General features: G+C 53.8%; 1 protein-coding gene and 1 long non-coding RNA gene across 2 annotated transcripts in view; both read right to left on the bottom strand.

Moving 5' to 3' along the window:
* Positions 1-22050, bottom strand: part of AHCYL2 (adenosylhomocysteinase like 2) — a 52125-nt gene extending 30075 nt beyond the window's left edge. The window contains exon 1 of the mRNA XM_072037882.1: positions 21569-22050. Coding sequence (XP_071893983.1) covers positions 21569-21961 — 393 coding nt within the window. The 5' untranslated portion in view covers positions 21962-22050. The remainder of the gene's footprint in view (positions 1-21568) is intronic.
* Positions 10316-17390, bottom strand: LOC106015787 (uncharacterized). The gene is made up of 3 exons (XR_011809313.1): positions 10692-17390; positions 10460-10585; positions 10316-10326 (listed from the first exon to the last, which is right to left on the bottom strand). It is a non-coding gene; the product is annotated as an uncharacterized lncRNA (long non-coding RNA).
* Positions 22051-23455: the final 1405 nt, after the last annotated feature.

Raw genomic sequence — 23455 nt, 5'->3', positions numbered from 1 at the left:
ACGCCAGGGAACGGTTTGGGTCGGGTCCCTACGTCCCGACACAGGGGGCTACAGGACAAGGGGTAGTGGCTTCAAATTAAAATAGGGGAGATTTAGATTGGATATAAGAAGAAATTATTAATTATGAGGGCGGTGAGGCCCTGCCCAGGCTGCCCAGAGGAGCTGGAGGTGCCCAAAGCCAGGTTGGATGGGGCTGGGGGCAGCCTGGGCTGCTGGGAGGGGTCCCTGCCGTGGCAGGGGGTGGAATTGGGTGGGCTTTGAGGTGTCTTCTGCCCCAAACCACTTCCCCACACACACCTCCCTAATTGCTGTCATTACAGCACACCCCTAATTGGCGCCCCATCGCGTTGTCCCACGGACAAACCTCCACGAGGCGCCAGAGTCACTCGGGCAGACGGGGAACCATCACCACCACGGCAGGAGCAGGAGCAGGAGCAGGGTTCCCCCGGGGAGCTGCAGGCAATCAGCTAAAAGCTTAGATCAGAATTGGAAAGGGTTGCTTCTCTGCTTTTAAAAACAAAATGAGCCACTCTGACAAAGTTAATCACCTCCCCGATAAATATTATTTTTTTTCAAACGCGTTTTGGGTCCCAGGGGCGCTTCACGAGCAGTTTAGGCAACACCCACAGTGGTGTGAGGACACGAGAGCGCACGCACAGAAGCAAAAGCAAACCATGGGGTGGGTGCAGGCAGGCTGTGAGCGCTCAGCACTGCAGATCCCAAATGCCCCCAGGATGCTCAGTGCTCAAACATCACCCAGGCTGTGCCGTACCGCACAAATGCTGAGCAAAACAAGGGCAGAAATTGGTATAAAGGGCTTAAAAGTGCTGCTGCAGCTCATGACAGCAGCTGGCCCTGTAGCTGGCCCTCCATCAACCCACAGCAATTAGCTCTGGAGCTCCAGCAGCCTTGATCAATGGTGTCGGGCTCCCATCCTAAAACACGGACAAATTGTGCAGGAAAAGCCAGCACAAAATTGATCCTGCAGCGCCCGCTTGCTCGCCGATGTTTCCCCGTGGAGAGCCGGGCTGGCTCGTGGTGCTGGCCACCTTTCTGCCTCCTGGGCAGCTGGGCTGATATTTGCTGGTCCCTTCAAGCTGGACTGGTCGACTCTTCATTAGGAGGAGCAATCAGAGCACGTCCCAGGAAAGGAGAAGAGGAGGAAAGAAAAACTTGACAGAACTTCTTATAAACGCTTTCTCCTTGCCTTAACGCAGTAAGAAGGGCTGACACTCTTTAAAACTCATCTTAAGGCTTCCTTATGGTTCTAACGAGCAGACACAGCAGCTATTTTAGCAGGATCACTGCACGTACTTCAATAAATTAAACTGAATAACCCGAGGACAAGGCTGGCAGGGGGGGCTGGAGACCCAAAACCACTCGATAAAACCCACAGTGAGCAGTAAGCGCAGCCCTGAGGTGCCCCTAGGCATGGATTAGCCAACGTCCACAACACAAGGGCTCCCAGCCCAGGCAGCAGAAGCACCAAGCTCTGGGTAAGCCAGCAGCACGCCGCCCCGCGCGTGGGCTTGCACAGGAAAGTGGAAAAAATTAAGCAATTTGTCCATTGCTTCACATTTCACGGAAAAAAAACAACACCCCTTAACTAAAAATGGAAGCAGCATCACTTCCCAAGAGCGCCCGGTAACTTCTTCCTCCCCAAATCAAACCAAAAACTAAAGAGAAGGTTTAAAGAGTCGCAGGCTCCCCCGCGGTTTGGTTTGAAGATAGCAATTATTTTTTTTAAATAAACTCTGAGGGCCACAGCCCTGGATTCAGCAGGAGGAGACCAGGAAAAACTGCAAACTGCTCAGGACGAGGCTGGAGGGTGGGAGATGATGTTAAAAGGTGGGCACCAGGCTGCAGCCCTGGAGCTTGGTGGGCAAAACAGTGCCTGGAGACGTGGGCCCAGGCGTGTGCCCCTGGTACCTGTGTTCCTACCAGCCCCACGATGGATTTCCTGGCTCCTTTCTCCCCTGTGTCTATTTTTTCTGTGCCTGTTTTTCCAGGCACAAGAATCACCCACCCTGGGATGCAGACGACCTCTTAGAGCCACCTTCCTTTTCCAAGTGCCGTTTCCTTACGACAGCTCAAGCTCTTTTCCACGTGCTCCTCATCGTGGTGCCTTGCACGAGGGTTTGCAGCTCCGACGCGGCACGGGCGGCGATCACAGGGACCAAAACTGCTTCCAGCTCTCCTGCCTGCCTAGGACTAAAAGCACAAAATCATTCAAGCGATAAATAACAACCAAAGCTTCGCAGGATCTGAGTGCTTTCCAGCAGTACTCTGTGTCCTCTTCCAGAGCTTCCCCCGACGCGTCGGTTCCCTGAAAAGCGGCGTCCTTCTGTCTGCTTTCCTCTGGAAGTCGCTCCCCTTATGTACCGACGTGTTGGTAATTAGGAAAAAAAAGTCGCTGCAGGAACCAAGCAGATGCTACGCTGATCAGCTCTCACGCAAAAAAAACTACCAGTCAGAGCCAAACGCACCCTTTACAGGGCTTTCGTTGCCACGCGTGCTTAATTTATGCAGCAGCACCTCGTTTCTGCGGAAAAGATGCGAAAACACACGGTTTTTGGCAGCTCGGGAACTTTGCGCCGCAGAACGGGGACTGCGCCCTCCTCCTTTGCACCTCTGCACCCTGCTTGCTGGGACCCAAAAGCTGGCAGCTGCTCCGTGCTCCCAGAGAAATATAACAGAGAAATTTGGTCAAAATGAGCCAAGAAGTGATTTATGCAGCAGGTTAGGGCTGCTCGGACACACCTGTAGGCTCCAAAGCAAGCGTCCACGTCCACATCCCTGGATCTGAAGGTGCTGGGGAGGTCGCTCGAGGCACGGAGGACGTCTGCAGGCTTTGTGAGGAGCAGTGGAAGCACATCAACATGCGTGGCAGGAGTTGCAGCATTACTCACAGGCTGTTCGAGCCGGGGCTATTAACCAGAATCTGTCTTGGAGAAATCCGCACGCAGCTGCTGCTTCATCCGGCCCAAACTGCCTAGATTCTCGGTGTTTTTTTAAAAAAAAAAAAAGTGGGTATTTTATGTAAGTGCACCGCTCTGAAACGTGCACCGCGTTGCAGCAGTGCCGTGGGATGGGAGGGATCGACGCAGAGGCTCCGCTCGGCCAAACTTTGGGTGTCAGGAGGGAGGGAGGACGAGGAGGACGCACCTTAGCTTGGATGAGCAGAGCTCCCTCGGGGCCTCGGGTCTCAAACGCAGAGCAGGGAGCAAAGGGAAGGCTGTAGGGCATCCCTGGGTTACACCGCTTACATTTAGAGCTGGAGGTGCCCGAACACTTTGCTCCCACTCTGAAGAGGCAGCTGAGTGCTCCCCGGGGGACTTCTCTCCCCCAGAGCTGGGATCGAAGGCAGCTCCTTCATGAATAATCTCTCCTTTCCTTTTTCTTGCTTAAACCTTAAAAGACCGTGTTATTAAAACGCATTTATTTCCTTTCTTCCCCTTGCTTTTTGTGGGGGATAGATGTAACGCTTTTATTCCATCGCTTCTGTTCTGTAACCACATTGGGTTTTACCATCAGCTGGGGTTCTGGCTCCTTGGCCTTCATACAGCCTGGTTTCATATTCCTTAGGGGAAAATAAATAAATACAATATTTAAGTTCCATGAGAGATGGCTCCATGGCACACCAGGAGCAAATCTGTTTCAGGGCCATGCCCCTCGCTCGATGGGACGCCGGTTGAGGCGCTCAGCTCGCCGCGTTCCCGTTCCCCCAGCAGGGCAGTGGGAACAGCAAACCCCAAAGGAGGGGAAAACCAAATATTTTGGGATCTGGAGGGGGCCCCGGAGCTCCCCAGCCCCTTACAGGAGGTGCCACGACCTCCCTGCTGCTCACACGGAGCGGTCACCGCGCTCAGCAGCGCCCGCTCGGAACCGGCAATTAACGGGGCCGGCGGAAGGTAAATGGAAAAGAGCAATGAAAAAGCCCCAAAATCCTCAGAAACGCCGCTTCTGACAAAGAACGTCCACGCGTTTCAGCGTAACCCACCGGGATAATGGAGGAGAAAAGTGTGAGGAATCGAACGTGGGTGGGCTCCTCAAAAAGCAAAGCCTCGTTAAGCGTCCAGGCTAATGGGGAACGTGGGAAGAGAAGCAATCAAGGCTGCCTTCAGCTCCTGCTGCACAAAGAGGTGAAGAGCGGAGCCACTCGGAGCCTCGGCAAGTTTCTGTCTGTAATTTTCATGACAGGAGAGAACGTATCTGACATTCATTAGCTCTCCTAATGCTCGCATGTTTTCGCGACAGAACGGCTTGCAGCTCCAATCGAGGTTTTGTTTTTTTTTTAAATAAGTTGAAAAAAAAGGCTCAGAAGGCAACCGCACCACGCAAATACTGCCAGGAGGAATCACAGTTTGGGTTGGATGGGATCTCAAAGCTCATCCAGTTCCAAAAACCCCTGCCAGGGACACCTCCAAGCAGACCAGGTTGCCCAAAGCCCCGTCCAGCCTGGCCTTGGGCACCCCCAGCTCCTCTGGGCAGCCTGTGCCAGGGCCTCACCGCCCTTAAAGTGAAGAATTTCCTCCAAAATTTTTTTTTTCTGGATGTTTAGGGTTGTTAGATTAAAGCCACTGAGAAGCTGAAACCAACAGGAAAAAGGGAAAAAAAAAAAAAAGCCCAACATTTCCCTCGGAGCAGCAAGAGCTCCCCCAAACGCTGCCCCCGACTCATTTTGGGGCCACACCAAGACCCCAAAACAGCCCTGGGACAGGAGGCAGTGCCCTTAAATGCAGATAAAAGGAATGTTGGTCGGACAACGCCGCTCGTTGCGACGTGAACAGACACAAATGTGAGGTTTTGGCACAGGAGTTGTACGTGTACCATTCAAACCCAACCTGCTACAAGGAAATAAAGCAGCTCCGTGTTAGACAAAATCACTCCTTAACGCGAACGCTCCTTCCCGGTCTCTCAAGTCCCATCTTCATGGGAGCACCGTTGCCTTTTTTTGAGAGATTTCACAGAAATAAGAATTAAGATAAATGCCAAAAGCGGTCTCCTGCCCTTCTCCACCAGTTTTCAAACACTCCACGACAACTGAACACTAAAACACTAAAATGTGTTTTTTTTTTTTCTATTCCAGCGTTAGAAAACCCAAGCCAGCAGACTCTGAAACCCAACTGGTGGCTGCAGAGAAGCTCTGGTGCAGCTTTCGGGCTGGTTTCCTGGCCAAAATGCTGTTTTTTAGCAATGTGCAGTTTACCAAATCCGAGCAATTCAGCGCAGCGCTTGTGGAGAAGTTTGCAGCTGGGAAGAAATCCCCCTGGGGAGCCCAAAGCTGTTGAGAAACTCACCCCAGGAGCTAAACAACACCAAGGGACCCATTGGCCCCTGAGGCACCTGCTTCAAGAGATCCCCGTGAAATGCAAAAGCACCGATCGCATTTTGAACAACCCATTAAAAAAATAAATAAACCAATTTTTGGATAAGGAAGGGGAGCCAAAGCAAACCCAGCTTTGCACCCCCAGTTATCTGGGGGGGAAGGAAATGAAAACGAGGGCGTTTTTTTCCTTCCTGGGTACGAAAAACGCAGCCACCAAATGATTTGCTGTTGCTTTTGCTTTCGCCAGCAGCCTGCCAGGCTGGTACCTCCGATGCCAAAAAGGAACCAGAGAGGAAAGCTCTTGGGGTGTCTGGGGTTTAACCCCTTGTCCAAGGGGTCCGAGGAAGAGCGTGTCCTGTGCTCGGGGGGTCTCATGCTGAGGGGTCTGCACCACGCCTGGCACTCAGCCTGGTTCTCACCTGGTTGCACGCTTCTGGTTGTTATTCTCCACCCGTTTCAGTGCCCGCAGAAGTGATTTATATCCGCTCCTGCAAGTTAGGAGCAGCTGGCTCCTGGCTATGCTGAGGAAACGCGGGTGGAACAGACTGAATTTATTGGTTTTCTTCCCGAAGCAACAAAAAGAACGGGGAGGTGCAGCAGGGAAAGCAGCCTGGAAGCTCTCCATCAGCTGCCGGGCACGAGAGGCCGGTTCCTGGAGGAATCCAGTGGATCCCACAACTTCCAGTGATGCAGGAGCAGAGGATAATCGTGCTGGAAGGTCCTGGGCATCCACGAGGATGGACAAACTGCCCGGCACCACCACGAGCAATGCAAACTGCGGGTAGAAGGATCAAGAGCCCCACAAAGACCAAATCCCTCAAGCTCACCGGACTACAGAGCTTCAGATTTTCGCTCCGTTGCTCAAAGGGATGAGCGTCAGAAGTCCCTCTGGTGGTCTGCAGCGAGAGGAGAGCCCCGAGGCTCTCCCTCAGGCCGGTTCTGGTGATGTGCTGCAGCAAACACACGCCTTGAATCCTCAGGAACCTGCCAGCATGGGCCCCGAGCAGCCAAGGTCTGCAAAAAAACGAGCTTAAAACAAGTAAGGAACACCTCCAGGCAGCAGGGCTGCAACCAGCAGTTACCCCAGAAGCACGGATGCTTTTAGTGAGTGGAGTTTGACAGCTTCAATGGGCAACAGGGAAAGATAAAATAATGATTTTGGCTTCCTGCTACACGCAGCGGTTATTAACGCAGACAAAAATAAGGTTCGCTATGTTCTCACGGCTACGTATTCCGATACTCTCTGCAAAATGTGTATTTTAAAGGCCAAGATTTATCGAAATGTGCCTGCTGACTGAGAAAACCCTCCTTCCACTGCTGCGGCCGCCGCCTCCTGCAGGTTGGCTTTGCAGGCAAAGATGACAGAAGGTGAGATTTGACCATGAAAAGCAATGCACATCTCAGCAAAACGTCCTAATCCGTGAAAATTGAAGCTCTTTTTGAGGCTTTTCCAGCAGTAGCTGCCCACCACCACCTCCCAGAAACCCAAACTCTCTCTGCCTGAAGAAGCAGGAGGGCCCGTCTCAGAAAGAAACCTATTCTGGTTCTGAACTCCAAAAAACGCGAGTGTAATTAAACCAAGGAATCCTTAAATAAAGGTCTCTCACACCCTCTGCTTTTATGGGAGTACAAGGGAAGAGCTCAAGCACTGCTTCCACTTATTTCTCAGAGCTAAGCAGAGGCGCAGCAGAAGATGCTCTCAGTAATTTTCTGACGCTTCTTAGAAAAAAAAAAGCTTGAAGCCTCCCAGCAACATCCTTTCAAGGCTCACAATACAACCACTGAAATTGTAGAGCTAAACCTCCTAAAGCAGCTCCTATGAAGAATAATTCTGTAGCTGAAGAACTGCAGGTAAAGACCAGCAAATTTCCGCCCACCTCCGCGTTCCCCCCGCTCCAGCACGCGGACCTCACGCTAAAGCAAAGAGGTTCTGGGAGAGGGAAGAGAAATGAAAGCTTGTGGGACAGGACACACATCAGGAAGGCTTCGAGGGCAGGCAGAAATGCACCAAAACGAAGCCCAAAGCCCCTCCTGGCCTCCCCACGTTCGCATCTCTCCATGTTGACTTCTTGCGCACGTGGCTGAAGGAAGCATTGGGTCACGGCTTCATGCTTTTAGCATATTTCTAACAGAGAAAAACTGGCAAAAGAGCATAAAAATGGGTGTAAAGAGAGGTTGGAAAGCCAAGCAACGAGATGTTGTGCTCCGTTCTTCATGGCAAGGAATACGACGAGCTGTCGCCGCTGTAAATGGTTGACTCCGCTTGAGTTGGTCCAGAACTGGCAACACCGAGCCATGATTTGGGGCCAAATCTTCCATTTCTGACTCAGCTTTTCAGTAAAGACTGTGAAAGCATTTGCAGGGACATCTGAAGGAGGAATTTGGTCAAAAGGCTTTATGTTTTTTTTAAGGCTTGTTATTATCTAAGCGTGCAAGTACTGCGAAGCTCATATTTTTACAGGGAAGATGTGTTTTCTCTAAACAAGCACAAAAATCAGCTAAAATGAGAGCTGAAAGTCTTCTTCTCCATTTTCTCTTCAACTTTGTCAGACCAACGTCTCAGGAACACAAAGGGCAGCACTTCACCAAGTTATCAGCTGGGAGAGTGAACCACGAAAGGAAATCTCCGGGCTCAGAGGGACCGAAATGTAGGACACGGCCTTGTTCTGCCGGGACCTGATAGTGCTAAAGCCATGTTGTGTTTTCAGATGAGATCTCTGGGGTGTGAAGTTCAGAAGTTCAGAGAATTTAGGGGTGAATTCTCTCATAAGTCACGTCCTCTGCTGGAAGAGAGCTCACAGACACACTTCTTTGGTTTTATCAAAGGCCACTTTGGGGGCGAAGCCTCCCAAAAGCTGTGTCTCCTTCCCACCACCAGCTCCTTCCTGAAACAGAAGGGACTTGAGCACTTTTCTTTTAGCTAACAAAAACTTCCCGACGGCCAGAAAATGCTGGGCCTGCCTGTCAGTACCGCGAGCATCCTGAGCAACATCACGACTCCACAACAACCTCACTCCTGTTAGCTCTGGAAAAAAACAATTTGTCTTCCCTGAGGACCGTAATCCTGCCAGATCAGGGATGGAGATATAGATATTAAGATTTTTTTTTAAAGGAAACCATAACGTGGCTCTCTCCAGACACCTCTGCTTTGTGCTGTAACTGCGTTCCCAGGCTTTTGACACCCTAAATGAAAATAAATAAAGAAGCAAAGCAGGAGGTGCAGGCTGTGATATCGCAGAACCAACCAGCTTCACGTGTTCAGTGGCACCCCGAAGACTCGATGCTGCCCCAGCTCCAAATAAAACATTCCCTTTACTCCTCCTCGTTTCTTTAATAAAATTTTAATTACCCTGAAGGCAGTTCGGGCTGCATACGAAGGCAGATGCCTCATAATTAACGTAACAAAACACCAGGATCATTGTCTAGCCACGCTCTGCAAATCTGAGAAGATTCTGTTGGGCAAAGGGCTTTGGCAGCCGCATTTCTGTGCAAAATTTCCTGTAACTGCTGCAAGAATCGAGAAGTTCTCACCCCGTGAAAGCCCCTGTGACACGTGGGCAGATTCCTCCTGGAATCTGAAAGTCCTTACAGCTGAAATCCTCCTCGGAAGGGTGAAGGCACCACGGGCTGGGATCGCTGCTCCTGGTGGCTCTATCCTCCTGCAGCTCACCCACACCTCGGAGAGCCCCTGAGGACAGCCAGTATTTGCAAACGAATCCAACGAGGAGCTTCAGAAACCTGGGGTGATTAGAGGGGAATAAAATTTAAGGAGAAGAACTGGGGGAGTGATGGAGAAGTGGTTCCAGGGGACATTTCCAGCGTGGAGCACCTTTAAACTGCTCTGCTCTCGGGGAGCTCCGGTTTGTCCATCACGGCACGGCTGAGGGCTGGCCAGGGCAGGAAAGAGAAAAACTCTTCCCTCGTGTTCACCAGGCGAGAACAAGAATGCTGAAGGATGTTTCATTGGCTTCCTAAGGATTTATTTAACGTTGGTTACGAAGCGGACAGAAATCAAGAGGCGAAGTCAAAACCCAACCACACACAAACCAAAAACCACGCGCCGAGGAGCGAGCTTTGGTTTGAAAACCTGGCTGTGGGCAGGCAATAAATAAACCAAAGGAGTAAGCGCTGAGGGGGATAAAGGATACGGGGATAAAGGGACTTCTGACAACTAAAACAGAGCCATTTGTGATCAAGGTTAAAAGAGCACTGGCAATTTGGCACCGAGATCTGGAAAGCCTCTTCCTTCAGCAGGAAGAGCCACGGGGTGCCGGCCGGTTTCCAAGCCCCCTGTTATGCCACGCTCCCGTTCCCCAGTCTGTGTTTGTGGGAAACCCAGACCCCAACACACAAATCGAAACACAGCCAGCCCCACACAACCCCAGGGGAGCACATTTAGGGTCACCGAGGCCACCCCAACCCGTTGGGGGAACCAGGCTGGTCTCTCCACCACCCTCTTCCCTGCCCAGGCAGGCGCAGGGCTCTGCCTCCTCACCTGCAGCATCCCCGGCAAAGCCCCCGGGAAATTCAGCTCACCTACTCTGCTTTCCATCAGCTCTCGGTTATTTTAAGACCCAAATATTAGATTCAGGCACCTAAACCTGCACACAACGCAAGTGCTTACTGCAAGCGCCGTCCCCCTTTTTGGGGAAAAACAACGCAAATCACAGCGGCACGAAGAAAGCTTTTACAGCACGGTGCTCCTCTGCACAGGGAGGTATTTGCCAACCTAAATGCGTTTTATTTGGAGGAAAACAGAAGGAATGGGATCGGTGAAAGCCTCAAGACAAACAGGGGGTCCAAAAATCTGTAGGGTGACTAATTTGGGTTCTACCTGATGTATTATAACGTGCTGGGAACGTGCCCTTCTGCTGGTTTGCTGCTTGTTCTCCCCCTCTCTATTTGTTTCCGAAATCTGTTCCGTGACATTTCTGTTCCTCCGTTCCAAATTTCTCAGAAACTAACTAGCGACGAGGAAGCTTGACGGCTCGGGAGCTCTGCGTGTACGGGAAAAAAAAAAAAAACAAAAAAAACACTCAGCAATGAGTCAAGGCTGAGCCGCCGAGGCGAGAAGCGAGCAACGAAGGCCGCGTGAGAAGGAACACCCAGCATCGCAGGGCTGACATTCACCTGGAGGATTCTTCTGCTTCGTTCTTGACAATTTGGAAAACGAATTTGCCCACACCCGCTGCCGTCATCCTCCTTGAAGGGAACGTTTTTAATTCCCTGGCAGCCGCCGACTCGTCAGCAGGGAGACTGCAGAGAGAGGCAGCAAACGACTCAGGGTGCTGTTAATTGGCGCTGTGGATGAAGAGCTGCTTGAGCTGGAAGGGAAAGGCTGCTCTGCTCTTCCTCCACTCACCCTTCTCCTCCTCCTCCTCCTCCCTGCTGGTCCACGCACTGCTCCCCAGCCCCGCCGCCCTCGGTTTGTTTTGCAAGAGGAGCCAAAAGGGCTGAAAGAGGAGGTGCAGGAAGGTGGGAGCAGGAGCAGGATCCCTCGGGGGATCAGCCAAGTGATTCAGCAGCCTTGCCCAACCTCCGGGCAGAAGGGGAAGGGTGAAGTGGGACGGGTGAACCAAACTCACTCGTCGGGGCTCGCTGGCACGGATTTCTGCCCTGCCTTTCTGCCCGGGGTCACCCTTCCCCCTGCCCTGTCAAGGGGAGAAACCAGGGAAGGAGCAGAATTCCTCTGAGCGAAGGAGCACAATTCCTCTGAGCTCGAAGATGAAGCTTGGCAGAGCCCGTGGCTCCTTTCACCTCCTGGATGAAGCTGGAGGATAAATTTCTTAAAGATGCTTGGTTAATTTTTAAGTGGGGAGGGAGAATCTAAATTCTGCTCGACGCTGGTCTGTGGTTGCACACAAATCTAGCGTGAGGCTGCCCCTTCCCCTTCCGTACCACCCTTATCAACACCCTCTTATCAGTGCCACCATCGGCAGGCTGCTGTTCCTTTAAAGCAAGGACAAAGAGCAGGAAACAAAGAACAAAAACACAGGAGAAAAGAGCAGCTCGGGGTCCCTGTGGCATGAAAAGAGCTTTGTGCAGCTCCGGCTGTGTCCGGGAAGCTCAGCGGGGCTGCGTGCACCTACTTGGTTCTGCCGCTGGGTTACCGAAGGAAGAGCCTCCAAAAATCACACGCGCGCTCGATGAATCAGCCCGAGCTGCTGCCACAGCTCCAGTCCTGCCTCACACGACTTCCAAAAACCCGGCTTGGTCAGACTTTCCACGCTGGAAAAGCAGCTGCTCTGGCATTTTCTGATTGCTGTGCCAGCAGCTAACGCCCCTCGGAAGAAAGGCGAGGCAGGAGGAGAGGTCTCGTGGCAGCCGTCTCACGACGACTGAGAACACTTTATGTGTATGAGATGACTCCTTTGGGGTCGTTTTGCTGTAGTGTTTCCCTCTAAAAGGTCATTTTGCTGACTGTTTCCCTCTAAAAGCTCAGGAAATCCCGTGGGGCACGGAGCCTCCTGGAAGAGCACAAGCATCATGCAGCCAGGAGCACGGCCACTCTTTTGGTGAGCTCTCTGCACGCCCCCACGCTCCTTCCTACCCTCCTGGGATGCTTCCACCCTCTCCTGGATCTCTGTGGATGTCCAAAAAATGAGTCCTGAAGACCACGATGGAGCAGGGTTTATGCAGGAGGAGGGGGATGGCTGGGAGAAGCAGTGGGTCAGCAGGCAGGGAGGAATCGGGAGCGTGGAGCGGTGCGGCCACAGGACACGGAAGGGCTGCAGGAGGGCAGAGCTGGGGGAAAGCACCCCAAAAAATCACCAGGGAATTCTCATTTCATCCGTCTTGTAGCTGCAAAGGGTCTTCGAGCAGCGCTGTACGGACACCGCACAGAGCACTCGATGAAGCAGGCGTCCCCACTCAGGGGAGAGAAGCGACACTGCCCGATTTATCGGAGGGAGGTACAAGTAGCTGGAGCAACTGGCCCAAGGTCGATTTAATACCACAAAAAAGCTCAGCTGGAGAACCACGTGGAGCTTCTCTTCCTCTCCTCCTTCCTTTAAAAGTCCCCTCCTATCCACAGGAGGCTGCGTCTTGCACAAGGAGAGTTTATTTTCCCCTGCCACGTGGGTGAGAACGGGTCCTTGCACATCCACCTGCAGAACATCTCTCCTTCCTTATTGCTCTCAGCTCAGGATCCTTGTAGTTGTTGAGGGCTCCCCCCAACAAGTTGAAACAAGTTCAATTTATTTTTTATCTTTCTGCTCCTTTTCTTTTTACTCCTACTGCTGCACCAACTTGGACCATACTCTGTTAATTAGGGGCTACCACCTGTACCAAAGCTATTTACAAACCAAAAGCTTTGTGGAGCATTTCCCAGGGACAGGAGCTGTTACCACGTCCTCACCGTGCCCTTGAGCCTACCAAGAAGAGCCACAGGTGGCAGCATCCCATCTCCTCGCATTCCCCATGAATAATTCCCGATTAATAAGGGGCAGAAGGCCAGCAGAGACCTCAAACACCTTCATCCCATTTGATGGCAAGCTCAGAGACAGGCGAGATGCCAATCCCAAGACACGATGGCGAAGGGTGGCAGCCCAGGAGAAATGCTCTTGTCCCCCTCTCCTCCTCTGCCTCTCCTCCAGGATGAAGGACCCGTTTGAAAGCCAGCTGCTCGAGGCAGTGCAGCAAAGAAGCTGGTCCAAAAAGGGCAGAACAGCTCAAAATTCAGCGAGGACTCAGCAGCAAGGAGCGCTGACCACGCAAAGGAGGGTTGGGAGGATGAACCAGCACTGCTGAACGCATCCAGAGACATCTGCGGGTGAGTCCTCGCTCAGGAGTAAGACAACGTTGAAATAAACAGGTAAAAATCATTGGAGAATGTTTTTCCCAGAGCCAGCAGCTGGTATAATTAAGCCAAATTAGGGGACCTGACTGTGCATGACCTGGAGGAGCCACTAAGGGCGAGCGGGCCGTGATCACCCGGACCCACTCCTCGGGTGAGGAGTGCCCTGTGCTCAAAAACTTGGCAGCTCCGTGCTTAAAAACCGGACTTTTAGGGGAAGAAAGGCTGAAAAAGCACGTGAGGAAGCTGGCAGCTTCATGGGGAAAGGCCTCGCAGTGCCACACGCAGCAGCCAGGCCAAGGGCTCCAGCACCAGCCCGGGCTGGAGCCGATTTTAATGATAATAGTTGCCATGGTTACCTTAATTCCATCACAGCTCCGAGTCGTCTCGCAACTCAAGGCTCCACACACCGCTAATCAGGAGTCTTGCATAACATTAGCACTGAATAACCCAATTTAAGCCCATTTAAAAGCCTGGATTGTCGCAGAGGTTGTTGACGCAAAAAGGAGGAAAAAAAAAAGAAAAAGGGAAAAACACAAAACACAAACCTGTTTTGTTCTGGGAACTGCTGCTTCTGTTTCTGTCCCCAGCGAGCGCCCCGTGTGTGCAGAAGCTGGGGGTGAGCCAAAGCCAGAGCAGAAGCGAAACTTTTGGTTTGTTTAGGCAAGTAAATTTTCGGTTTTCTTAGGGAGGAAAAGGAAAGGGGGTACGGCGACACGGCATCACATCAGAGGGGCTGAAAGGAGGACTCCTGGTGATTTTGGGGAGAATAAAACAACGTGGGGTGACCATCCAGGAGTAGGGAGCAGGGAGAGGTCTCCAACTGCAGCTTCCACGTTCCTCCTTTGAGGGCTGGAAAATATTCCTGTAATTTAAACAGAGCCGTAATAAGCTCAGCTGACCTTAGTCTAGACAGAAGCTCTCCCAGATCTGTTCCAGTTTGCCTTTTGGGTTTCAGGTCCTTAAAATCAGGCGCGGAGCATCAACCCAGCGGGTTCAGAGGAGGAGACACCTGCAGTGCTCCAGCAGCTCGGGCACAACAGGGCAGCGGGGCCCCTCTGCAGGAACTCAGAGAGAGCAGGGCACAAGGCAAGGCCCCCATCCAGTCATCAAGACTCAGGAGAGCAAAGTTTTGGGAGCAGCTTTTGGTGATCTGTCCGGCAGACTGGTTTCCAGACAGCCCCGTGTGATTCCCTATTAAATTAGAGGCAGAAAGAGAAGTTTTTCCAACCCCACTAGGGCCGGAGCAGACGCAGCCCCTCGCACACAGACCCCAACCCGCCAGGAGCAGAAAACAGAGGCTTTCAAAAAGGTTTGGCACTTCAACGTCCTACAAAATCCCATTTTCTACGATGCCCACGAACTTCGGATGAGCCACACGGGCCAAAAACCGAGCAAAAGACCTTATCTGGATAAACAGGGCACAGAAGGGAGAACCCTAAGAGCTGGCAGAGCCTGCCACCTGCAACGCGACGCCTCCCGTTAGCAAACCCCCAAAAAGAAATTAAACAAGAAAATTAAAAAGAAATTAAATGGCTTTTGTAGGACCAGCAGCACGGGGTGGGAAGGCAGCGCGGCAGGATGCTGCTCAGGCGAGGAGGCATGAGAGCAGTGTAAGAGCCTTCCCCTCCCACGATTCTGGTGCCGAAGCCTAATTTGTTCTGCTTGCATTGTGCTCATCTCGGCGTTATTTAACCACGTTACAAAGCCAGGCGACAAAAACCAGGGGTGGGCCAGGATTCGGCGCCTCTCCCCCTGGTTGTTTGGTTGCTTGGTTATTCTCCTCTCCGGGGTTTTTCCTCCCCCCCTCCCCTTCCAGCTGAAATCCAGGCTTCTGCTAGGAAATAATTGCAGGAGAGCCGAGGTGGCAACGAAACCACCCCCTCCACGCCTCCAGCTGAGGTTTTCCCAGCAGGTTGGCTAGCAGCATCCATCAGAGCAGGAGGAACAGATTTCAGCCGCTCACGTGAAGCAGGAGCAGAGGCAGCAGCGTTCTGGCAGAGCCCTGGCACGGTGTCAGCGCTTGGTATCGGTGTTTTGTTCCTGACGGAGAGGAATCTCACCTTTCTGGCCCCTACAAAAAGCTCCCGGGCAGCTCGGATGGGTCAGGGGTTAGGATTCGGGGTGTTTGATCCAAGCGTGGAAAAAAGGGAACTGTTTGGGAGGATGCAAGGTGTAGGGTGCTGAGTAAGTTACCACCTGTAGTAATAAAGCGTTTCGTGCTGTTTGGCCTTCACAGGAGTCGGTGTGTTATAGAAGAAGGGCAAATTGCTGGCTAAAAGCTGATGGAGGAAGAGGAAAGGCCCGTGATTGATCCCCCCACCCTCAGGAGCTGTGGTATCACAGCTCCCAGCTCACCTGGGGTGAAGGTTTCACACCCCAACACCCCAACACGGTCAGCCTGCCCCGGGCATCACCACAAAGACAAGCTTCGGAGGGATACAGGGCAGCTCCTTCAAGGCAGGAGGCCCCCAAATATCTGTTGGCATCGAGGGTGGGTGGATTGGGGGCACCGAATTCCAAAGGGGAGAGCAGGAGGCTGAAAGGGGGGTGATTTTCCCCCAGCAGCACCCAAGGGAGCCGTAAGGCACCCGTCTGCTTTCAGCCTGCAGGGCCGAGGAGGCTGTGTTCTGGAAGACAGATCTTCCTTCCCCTCCTACCTCTTTTCACAGCGCTGAACAGCTCGCTAGGTTCACGCTAAGGCTCTGAGAATCAGCCCGGGCTTTTTTCCCCTACAGAAATAAAACCTTGGGATTACACACACCAATAGTGTCACATGTAAAAAAAATAAAATAAATAAGAAACCCACAGTGAGTGCTCGACACCTTCGCTTTCAGATTTAAAGGATTAAACACTCAGAAGTAACAAAAACCCACGATGTGATGCCAACCACCGCAGCGTCCTGGGATTTAATTCACTTTGGGGTCCGTGTTATCCCAAAAGCCCCGTCCCCAGCAGGGCAGAGCTCACGTCCTGGCTCTGAAGGGCTTTAAAAAGCAGCCCCACAGGACTCAAATCCTCCGAGGGGTGACAGCAAATGTCACCGAGCCCGGTGAACTTCTCACCTTCCCAGCACGCGGCCCAGGCACGCAGCCACCCGCGGGACACGCCGCCACGTGGCTCGTGGCAGCCCAGAGCATAATTATACAGAAAGAAATGTACACATGACATGTTACCCCTCGCCTCCTGGCCTTTTCCCTGATCCTCACCTCCCCAACCCGCTGCAGCCTCAGGAGAGGCCGAGGGGAAGGTGAGGAAGAGGAGGGAGCGGGCACGCACTCGTTCGCACCGTGGATTTCTGGATTTCTGCACTGGAACCCAAAATACCAGCTGCTGGGGGCGTACCGAAGTGCTGACCCCTTACTCAGCCAAATACCTTCGAGAGAATCGGCTGCAGTTACCTGGAAACAAAAAGGGATTTTCTCTCTGACTCCTGAACGCGCACACGGCAAAACCGGGACGGGATTTGGCACGAGCCAAGCAGCTCAGCGTGACCAAAAGCCACTCGTTTAAGGCCAAACTGGTCTCTGTGAAACACTGGATTTTTGGTAGCAACCTTCCCACCCCAGAAAGTAGCAGGTTTTTGGTGGGTTTCTCTTTTTTTATAATCCCACATCGAGCCCGTTTCGTGCGCTCTGCGAACAATAGCAATTATCTGGGCCAGCACCAAAGCCGCCCCGAGCAGATTTCCCCGCCTCCGTAAGCCCCAAAGTCACGGAGAGAACACCAAAAGTGAGTCAGCGAGCTGCGGGGTAACTGGAAGGCGAGCTGGGAACAGCGAGCAGCCCGACCCCGCCGCCAGCCCTCTGCTAAATTGGTCCCTGAGTCACTTTGATGGGAACGGGCCATTCCCGGGATTTTCTCACATAACTTTGGGATTAAACGCCCATCACCTCGTGCCCCGTTAAGTAAATACCAAGCCAAGCCTCCAGGCTGTCGGGTGAAGGCATGTTCGCACTCCTCCTGGTTTTAAATCCTTGCCTTCGGAAGAAAATTCGAAGCAGAGCAGCTCTGGACAGCCAGCTCGTTTTATGACTGACTTTCCTCTCCTCTGACGCTCATGAAAAACGCAGTTTCTACCTATTTCTGGCTCCAAAAAGCAGCAAAATTTGAATGTTTCGCGTAGCAAAAGGCTAAAAGAGCTTTAAGGAGACCACTGAGGCTGTGGAGCCGCCTTGGGCAGCGGACAGGATGCGGCTTTGGGGCTGGACTCAGGCTTTGCCCCCGGGGCAGCCACAAAGCACAGGGAGGAGGCTGCAGGAGCAGGGCTTGTGCTCGGCTGCTAAACCCTGTAATTAGGCTGTTTTTCGGCAAGGAGGCTCCTACGGGCAAGTCCACGCAGGAGGGTGCAGGCAGAGGACGGCTGGAGCCGGGCAGACACCAGGCAGCTCCAGCACAGGAGCTGCGTGCCACGAAGAATAGGATGGCACAAGCCCTGCTCTGGCAAAACGACCTCTGTAAGGTTTTCGTACCTGGTTATGAACGGGAAAAATGTTGGTTATCTTCCTTCCTTCCTTATTTCCTTCTTCCTTCCTTCCATAAAAAGGAGATGAGCAAGTCCCTGCAAATGTCACCCACTTCTGCTGGTCACCGGGTCCTCTGGAAGCTCGCTCAGAAGCCTCTGATCCCTTTAGGAACTGCTCCATTTGAGATATTTGTTCACATTTCTGCTAAAATAAGCGCTTCCGTCCATATTTATGTAGTTATACGGGCACTTTTCCCCAATAACAATGTTGGAATAAGTTAAAAACAGTCCGAGGTTCTCTCCTCATGGTGCAAACTGTGGGAGAGCTTACGCTGCAGGGTAAGAGCATCGGTGTGGACATCAGATCCACAGAGCAGGGGACAACTTTGGGCAACCTGAGCATTCTTCATTCATAATGTTAAAAAATAAACAGAAATCCTTAACCTCGAATCCTCACAGCTCCCCGAAGAGTCACCATTTCACGTTCCTCAGGAGTGCTTTCTCACACTGATTTCTCCCCATTCAGACCTTTTTTTTTGGGGGAGGGAGGGCTACAAATGCACAGCATGAGCTGCGTGGAGCTGGCTCGGTGCGAGGCTTGAGGTTTATTTTATCCTCCGTGCAGCCTTTCCCTCCCTGTCAGCCCTGAGCAAGCGGTGCCTGGCATCACCCAGGGGCTGGAGCTGGTTTCTCAGCCTGCCCCCTCCATCCACCACGCAGATCCTGCCACTTTTCTGCAGCTTTTCCCCTACCGGGGCCTTAGCAGGACGTTGGCTGCCTCCTCCACGTGACCGAGGTTCTGCTCTTGGACCCCTGGCTCAAACCTGCAAAACCGGAGAGGAAAAAAAAAAAAAAGAAAAAAAAAGAAAAAAAAAAGAGCGAGGCGGATGCTTTCTGCACCCTGCTGCCGTGATTTGGGGCGATTTGGAGCAATTCTGTTCCTTCAGCCTCGTTGTTTTTCAGCGTACCCAAGGCTGGGCTCCCCAGCTTGCTGCTTTACGCTGGGTTTTACCCTTGTTGGAGCCGAACCGTGGCGTTGTTTTACAACGCAGCAGACGGAGTCGAAAAGGAAACCTGAAAGGTCAAACACGGCTCCGAAAGCCGGAATTGCTTCACCTTGCTCATCTTTCAAGTGTCAAGCCGGGGCCAAAGCTAAGGCTGGGCTTTTAATTGCTTGCGAATTCAAGCCCCGGGCTGCTGCCCCTGCGGGAAAGGCGCAGACGTGATGATTGTTAGGTGATTTTATTCCTGAGGGGGGGGTCCAGCCCCCTCAGCACCCCATAAAATGCAGGTTTGCTGTTCCATCCTGAGCGCTGAGCTCCTCCTTTCCACGCTTGGCCACCCACTCCTGTCCACCGTGGTTATTTTCCATCCCTTCTTTCCTGCTGCGGCGCCTCCACGCCGAATGTTGAGCTCTCGACCCTTCCGAGCGGCCTCCCAAAAATCAAACTCCTCACGTTCACAGGGGCACGGGGCATCACACGGAATAAAAGAGCCTCCGAGGACAAGGTTTCATTAAGCAGCGTTCAGAACGGGCTCATTAGAGCAGCGCTTGGGAGCTCGGCCCCAGGAGGGAGCGTTTATGGCCTCCCTTAAGCGATCCCCGTGGATTATTAGGGTGGGTAATGTGGTCAGGCAGAAAGCGCAGCCTAAAATTCCAGTTTTAGGGACTTTGGGGTGACCTCCTGCTTTGCCAAGAGGTAAATGCTCACCGTAAAACTTCAGGGCTACACAACCATGGTCACCAGAGCTCCCCAGCCAGGGTTGCACGCACTCGATGAGCCCTACAGGGGGGCAGGAAGCAACGTGGCCTCGTTGCGGCCCCCAGCAGCACCAACGTGTCCCCAAATTCAGCATTTCTTCCTGTGTTTTGGTGCGGGGATGGGGTGAGAAATCACACCAAGAAGGAATAACCACAGCAGGCAGCAGGGTGCCATTGTGAGCTTAGACACAAGCACCACGTCCAGCCAGAAGGTTAAAATCCCACAAAAAGCAGCAAACACAACGCTTCCAATCCATAAACCAAAAAAAAGAAAAAAAAACACATTTTTTTGACCCGACAAACTCTAAGAACTGCAGCTGACTTCGAATCTCCCGGATTTTGGTGCAGCCTTGCTGATATATTTTCAAACACACCTTTATGACACACTACAGCAAAGTTCTCCTGGATCCCATCCCCGTTTGCACCCACTTCTTCTCCATTTATTTTTGTTCCGAACCTCCTCCCGGCAGCCGCGGGACCACGAACCATTTTCTGGCTACCAAAATTTTGGGGGTCACAGGATCCACACAGCACCCACCCCATATGTAGGTGGGGTAGGGGCAGCCCCACGCCCAGGGTGGATCACGGGGGGGCAACCCCAAGGCCCCACGCAATGGGGTGGTGGCCCTATTATTTTTTTTTTTGGGGGGTGGGGGGTGTCAGCTGTGTTGCCACACACCGCGATGGTTCCGATTTGGGGGGTGTGATGGTGTCCCCATTTTGGGGGGGGGGGGGGGTCACTATGACAGGGTCCCCACGCACCCTGACAGTTCCTATTTGGGGAGGGGGACCCTGTGTCCCCACACACCATAATGAGTCCCATTTGGGGTGTGTCATCCGTGTCCCCACACCGTGCCGGTGCCCCCATTTAGGGACTTGGGGGGGAACACTAACGGTGCCCCTGTTTAGGGGAAGACCAGGGGGGTCACCCCATATCCCCACACAGAGACAGGGTCCCCATTTAGGGGGGACATGGGGGAGTCACCCCATGTCCCCACACACCATAATGAGTCCCCTTTGGGGGGGGATGTCACCCTTCATCACCACACACCATGCCTGTACCCCCATTTAGGAATGGGGGGGGGACCCTGATGGTGCCCCCATTTAGGGGCAGACCAGGGGGGTCATCCCATATCCCCACACAGAGACAGGGTCCACATTTAGGGGTCATCACCTGTGTCCCCACACCGTGCCTGTACACCCGTCCCATTTAGGGACTTGGGGGGGACCCTCATGATGCCCCCATTTAGGGGAAGACCAGTGGGTCACCCCATATCCCCACACAGTGACAGGGTCCCCCCATTTAGGGGACTAACAGGGGGTCACCCCACGTCCCCACACACCATAATGAGTCCCCTTTGGGGGGGGTGTCACCTTTTATCCCCCCCCACCGTGCCTGGATACCCATCTAGGGACTGGGGGGGGACCCTTACGGTGCCCCCATTTAGGGGCAGACCAGGGGGGTCACCCCATATCCCCACACAGAGACAGGGTCCCCATTTAGGGGGGACATGCAGGGATCACCCCGTGTCCCCACACACCATGATGGGTCCCCTTTGGAGGGGTGTCACCTGTGTCCCCACACCACACCTGTACCCCCATTTAGGGACTGGGGGGGACACCCTGACAGTGCCTCCATTTAGGGGCAGACCAGGGGGGTCACCCCATGTCCCCACACACTGAGAGGGTCCCCATTTAGGGGAAGACGAGGGGGGTCACTCCGTATCCCCACACGGTCCCCATTTAGGGGGCAGGGGGGGGAAGGGTGTCACCTGTTGTCCCCACACACCATGCCGGTGCCTCCATTTAGGGACGGGGGGGGACCCTGACGGTGCCCCCATTTAGGGGCAGACCAGGGGGCTCACCCCATACCCCACACACTGACAGGGCCCCCATTTAGGGGTCCGGGAGGGGTGTCCCCCATGCCCCCCCACCGTGCCTATACCCCCATTTAGGGCCTGGGGGGACACCCTGACAGTGCCTCCATTTAGGGGCAGACCAGGGGGGTCACCCCATGTCCTCACACAATGCCAGGGTCCCCATTTGGGGGGGGGTGTCCCCCATGCCCCCCCACCGTGCCTATACCCCCATTTAGGGCCTGGGGGGGGGGAGGGGGCTACCCTAACATTACCCCCATTTAGGGCTGTACCAGAGGGCTCCCCCCTCCCCACCCCACACCCCCCCCTGTACCCCCATTAACCCCTTCCTCCCCGGTACCTTCTTAACCGTGCGCGGCGCCTCCGTGACGGTGCCGTCGGGGCTGACGAGCGCCTCGGCCGCCCCACAACCGCCACCACCCCCTCCGTTATTGTCGCCACCGCCGTGGTGGTGCCGGTGCTGAGGCAGCAGCGGGTCGCTGCGCTTCATAGCCGAGGCCTGCGGCGCTCTGGCGGCGGCCGAGAGGGGCGGCTGAGGAGGAGGAGGGCAACCGGAGGATGAAGGGGGGGGGGGGGGGTGGGCCCGCTCGGCCGCCGGGGCCGCCTCACGCTCGGTAACGGGCCCCGAGCACGACGGAGGGGGCGCGGGGGGGCACGAAGGGGCCGCCACAGCCGCTTTGTCCATGCTCAGCTCCTTCAGCTCCACGGCGGGGGCCGCCACCTGCACCGACATCGCCGCCGCCGCTTCTGCCTCAGCCGCCGCCGCCGCCGCCGCCTCCGGTTCTCCTCAGGGACCGCCCGCTCCGCCCCCGCGCGCGGGGCACGCTGGGAGTTGTAGTCCCGCCGCCCGTTGCCACGCCCAGCCCGGTGCTACCAGAGGACTACAAGTCCCAGCAGGCAACGCGCCGAGCCTCAAAGGGTGGCCGCGCAGGGGGTCATGGGAGGTGTAGTCCTGAGGTGGAGGAGGAGGATGAAGGGGGGAGGAATGGCGGCGCTGAGGGGGGGACGAGGCCAGGCACCCCCCCGAGCCGTGCTGAGACTCCCAAAAATGCACCAAAATCCCGTTTTAATTCCCAGTTTTGAATATTTCACGTTTTTCAGTATTTCACAGTTTGGAATCATGCCATTTCTGCCCGCTTATTTTTAGTGGTTTTGAGGAATTTTGGAGATTTTCCCCACTCCGCAGCCCTGCCCCTTGCTCTGTGGCACCCCCTCACCACAGGGAGGCTCCCCCCGGGCCGTCCGTGCTCCCTTCAAGGCCGGGTCTCCACGCTTTGGGCCTGCCCTGGGCTGGTCCCAGTTCATCCCAGTCCATACTGGGACACGGCCTGGGCAGACTGGGGGGAGCTGCTGGGCCCAGAGCCCCCCTACTGGGGGCTACCCTCATCTTCCCCTCCTGGGCCACCTCAAGGGGCCAAAAAACCCAGCGCCAAGCTCCCGGGCCTGTGGCTCCACCACAGGCAAAGCCCCGAGGAGCAGGAGCCCAGACAGCACCAGAGAGGCAGAAAATTTGCTGTTCTGAGCCCAAAAATCCCCCCTTCGTGGGGGAGCGTTTGTGCACACAAGCAAACAAAAGCCTGGTAACAAAAGCCGGCGACAATCTGCAGCTTTCTGCATCCAGTTCTTTGGGAAAGCTCCTGTAGGGAAGGGAAATTCGAACCCATCCTCGTTTTTTTTTTAATTGGTGTCATTTTTAGGATTAATGCGGGATATCTCTGGGCACAACTGTTATTTTTTTCCCTAAAGTCCATACAATTTCCAGTCTGTGCTTTTCAATGTCAACTTATTCATCGCTCAGCCTCTAATCGAGGATTTTGGGGGCTGTGCAAGCACCGGGCAAAGCCCAACGTTGCCTTTCCAGTGGAGAAAGATAAAAAAAAATTTATCTCCAGTGGCTGGAGATAAAAAGTTTTTGTGGTTTTTGGTACCAAAGGGGCTGGAATCAGGCAGGAGAGGTGCGGAACAGCCTGGAAAAAAAGCCACCAAGTGCCACAATCTCACGTTGGGTTTCAGGACCCACCAGAAATGCCAAAGTTAGGGTGGCGCAGGGCAAAGCAACCTGCAGGATTTCGACAGAGCCAAAAATTTCACGCTTTGAGAGGAAGAGCACGGTGAGCAGGTGATGAAATATGAGCACAAAATGTAAAAAGCCCCCGGGGAGCAGAGGAAAAAACGGTTTCATTACGTGCCTGGGTGGCAGCAGGACTGGAAAATGCTCAGGGGAGAG

The sequence above is a fragment of the Anas platyrhynchos genome, chromosome 1 (genome assembly GCF_047663525.1).
Source record: "Anas platyrhynchos isolate ZD024472 breed Pekin duck chromosome 1, IASCAAS_PekinDuck_T2T, whole genome shotgun sequence".
In the NCBI taxonomy this organism is placed as follows: domain Eukaryota; kingdom Metazoa; phylum Chordata; class Aves; order Anseriformes; family Anatidae; genus Anas; species Anas platyrhynchos.
Note: the sequence above shows the minus strand (reverse complement) of the source record. Positions and strands in the feature narration are given on the sequence as shown.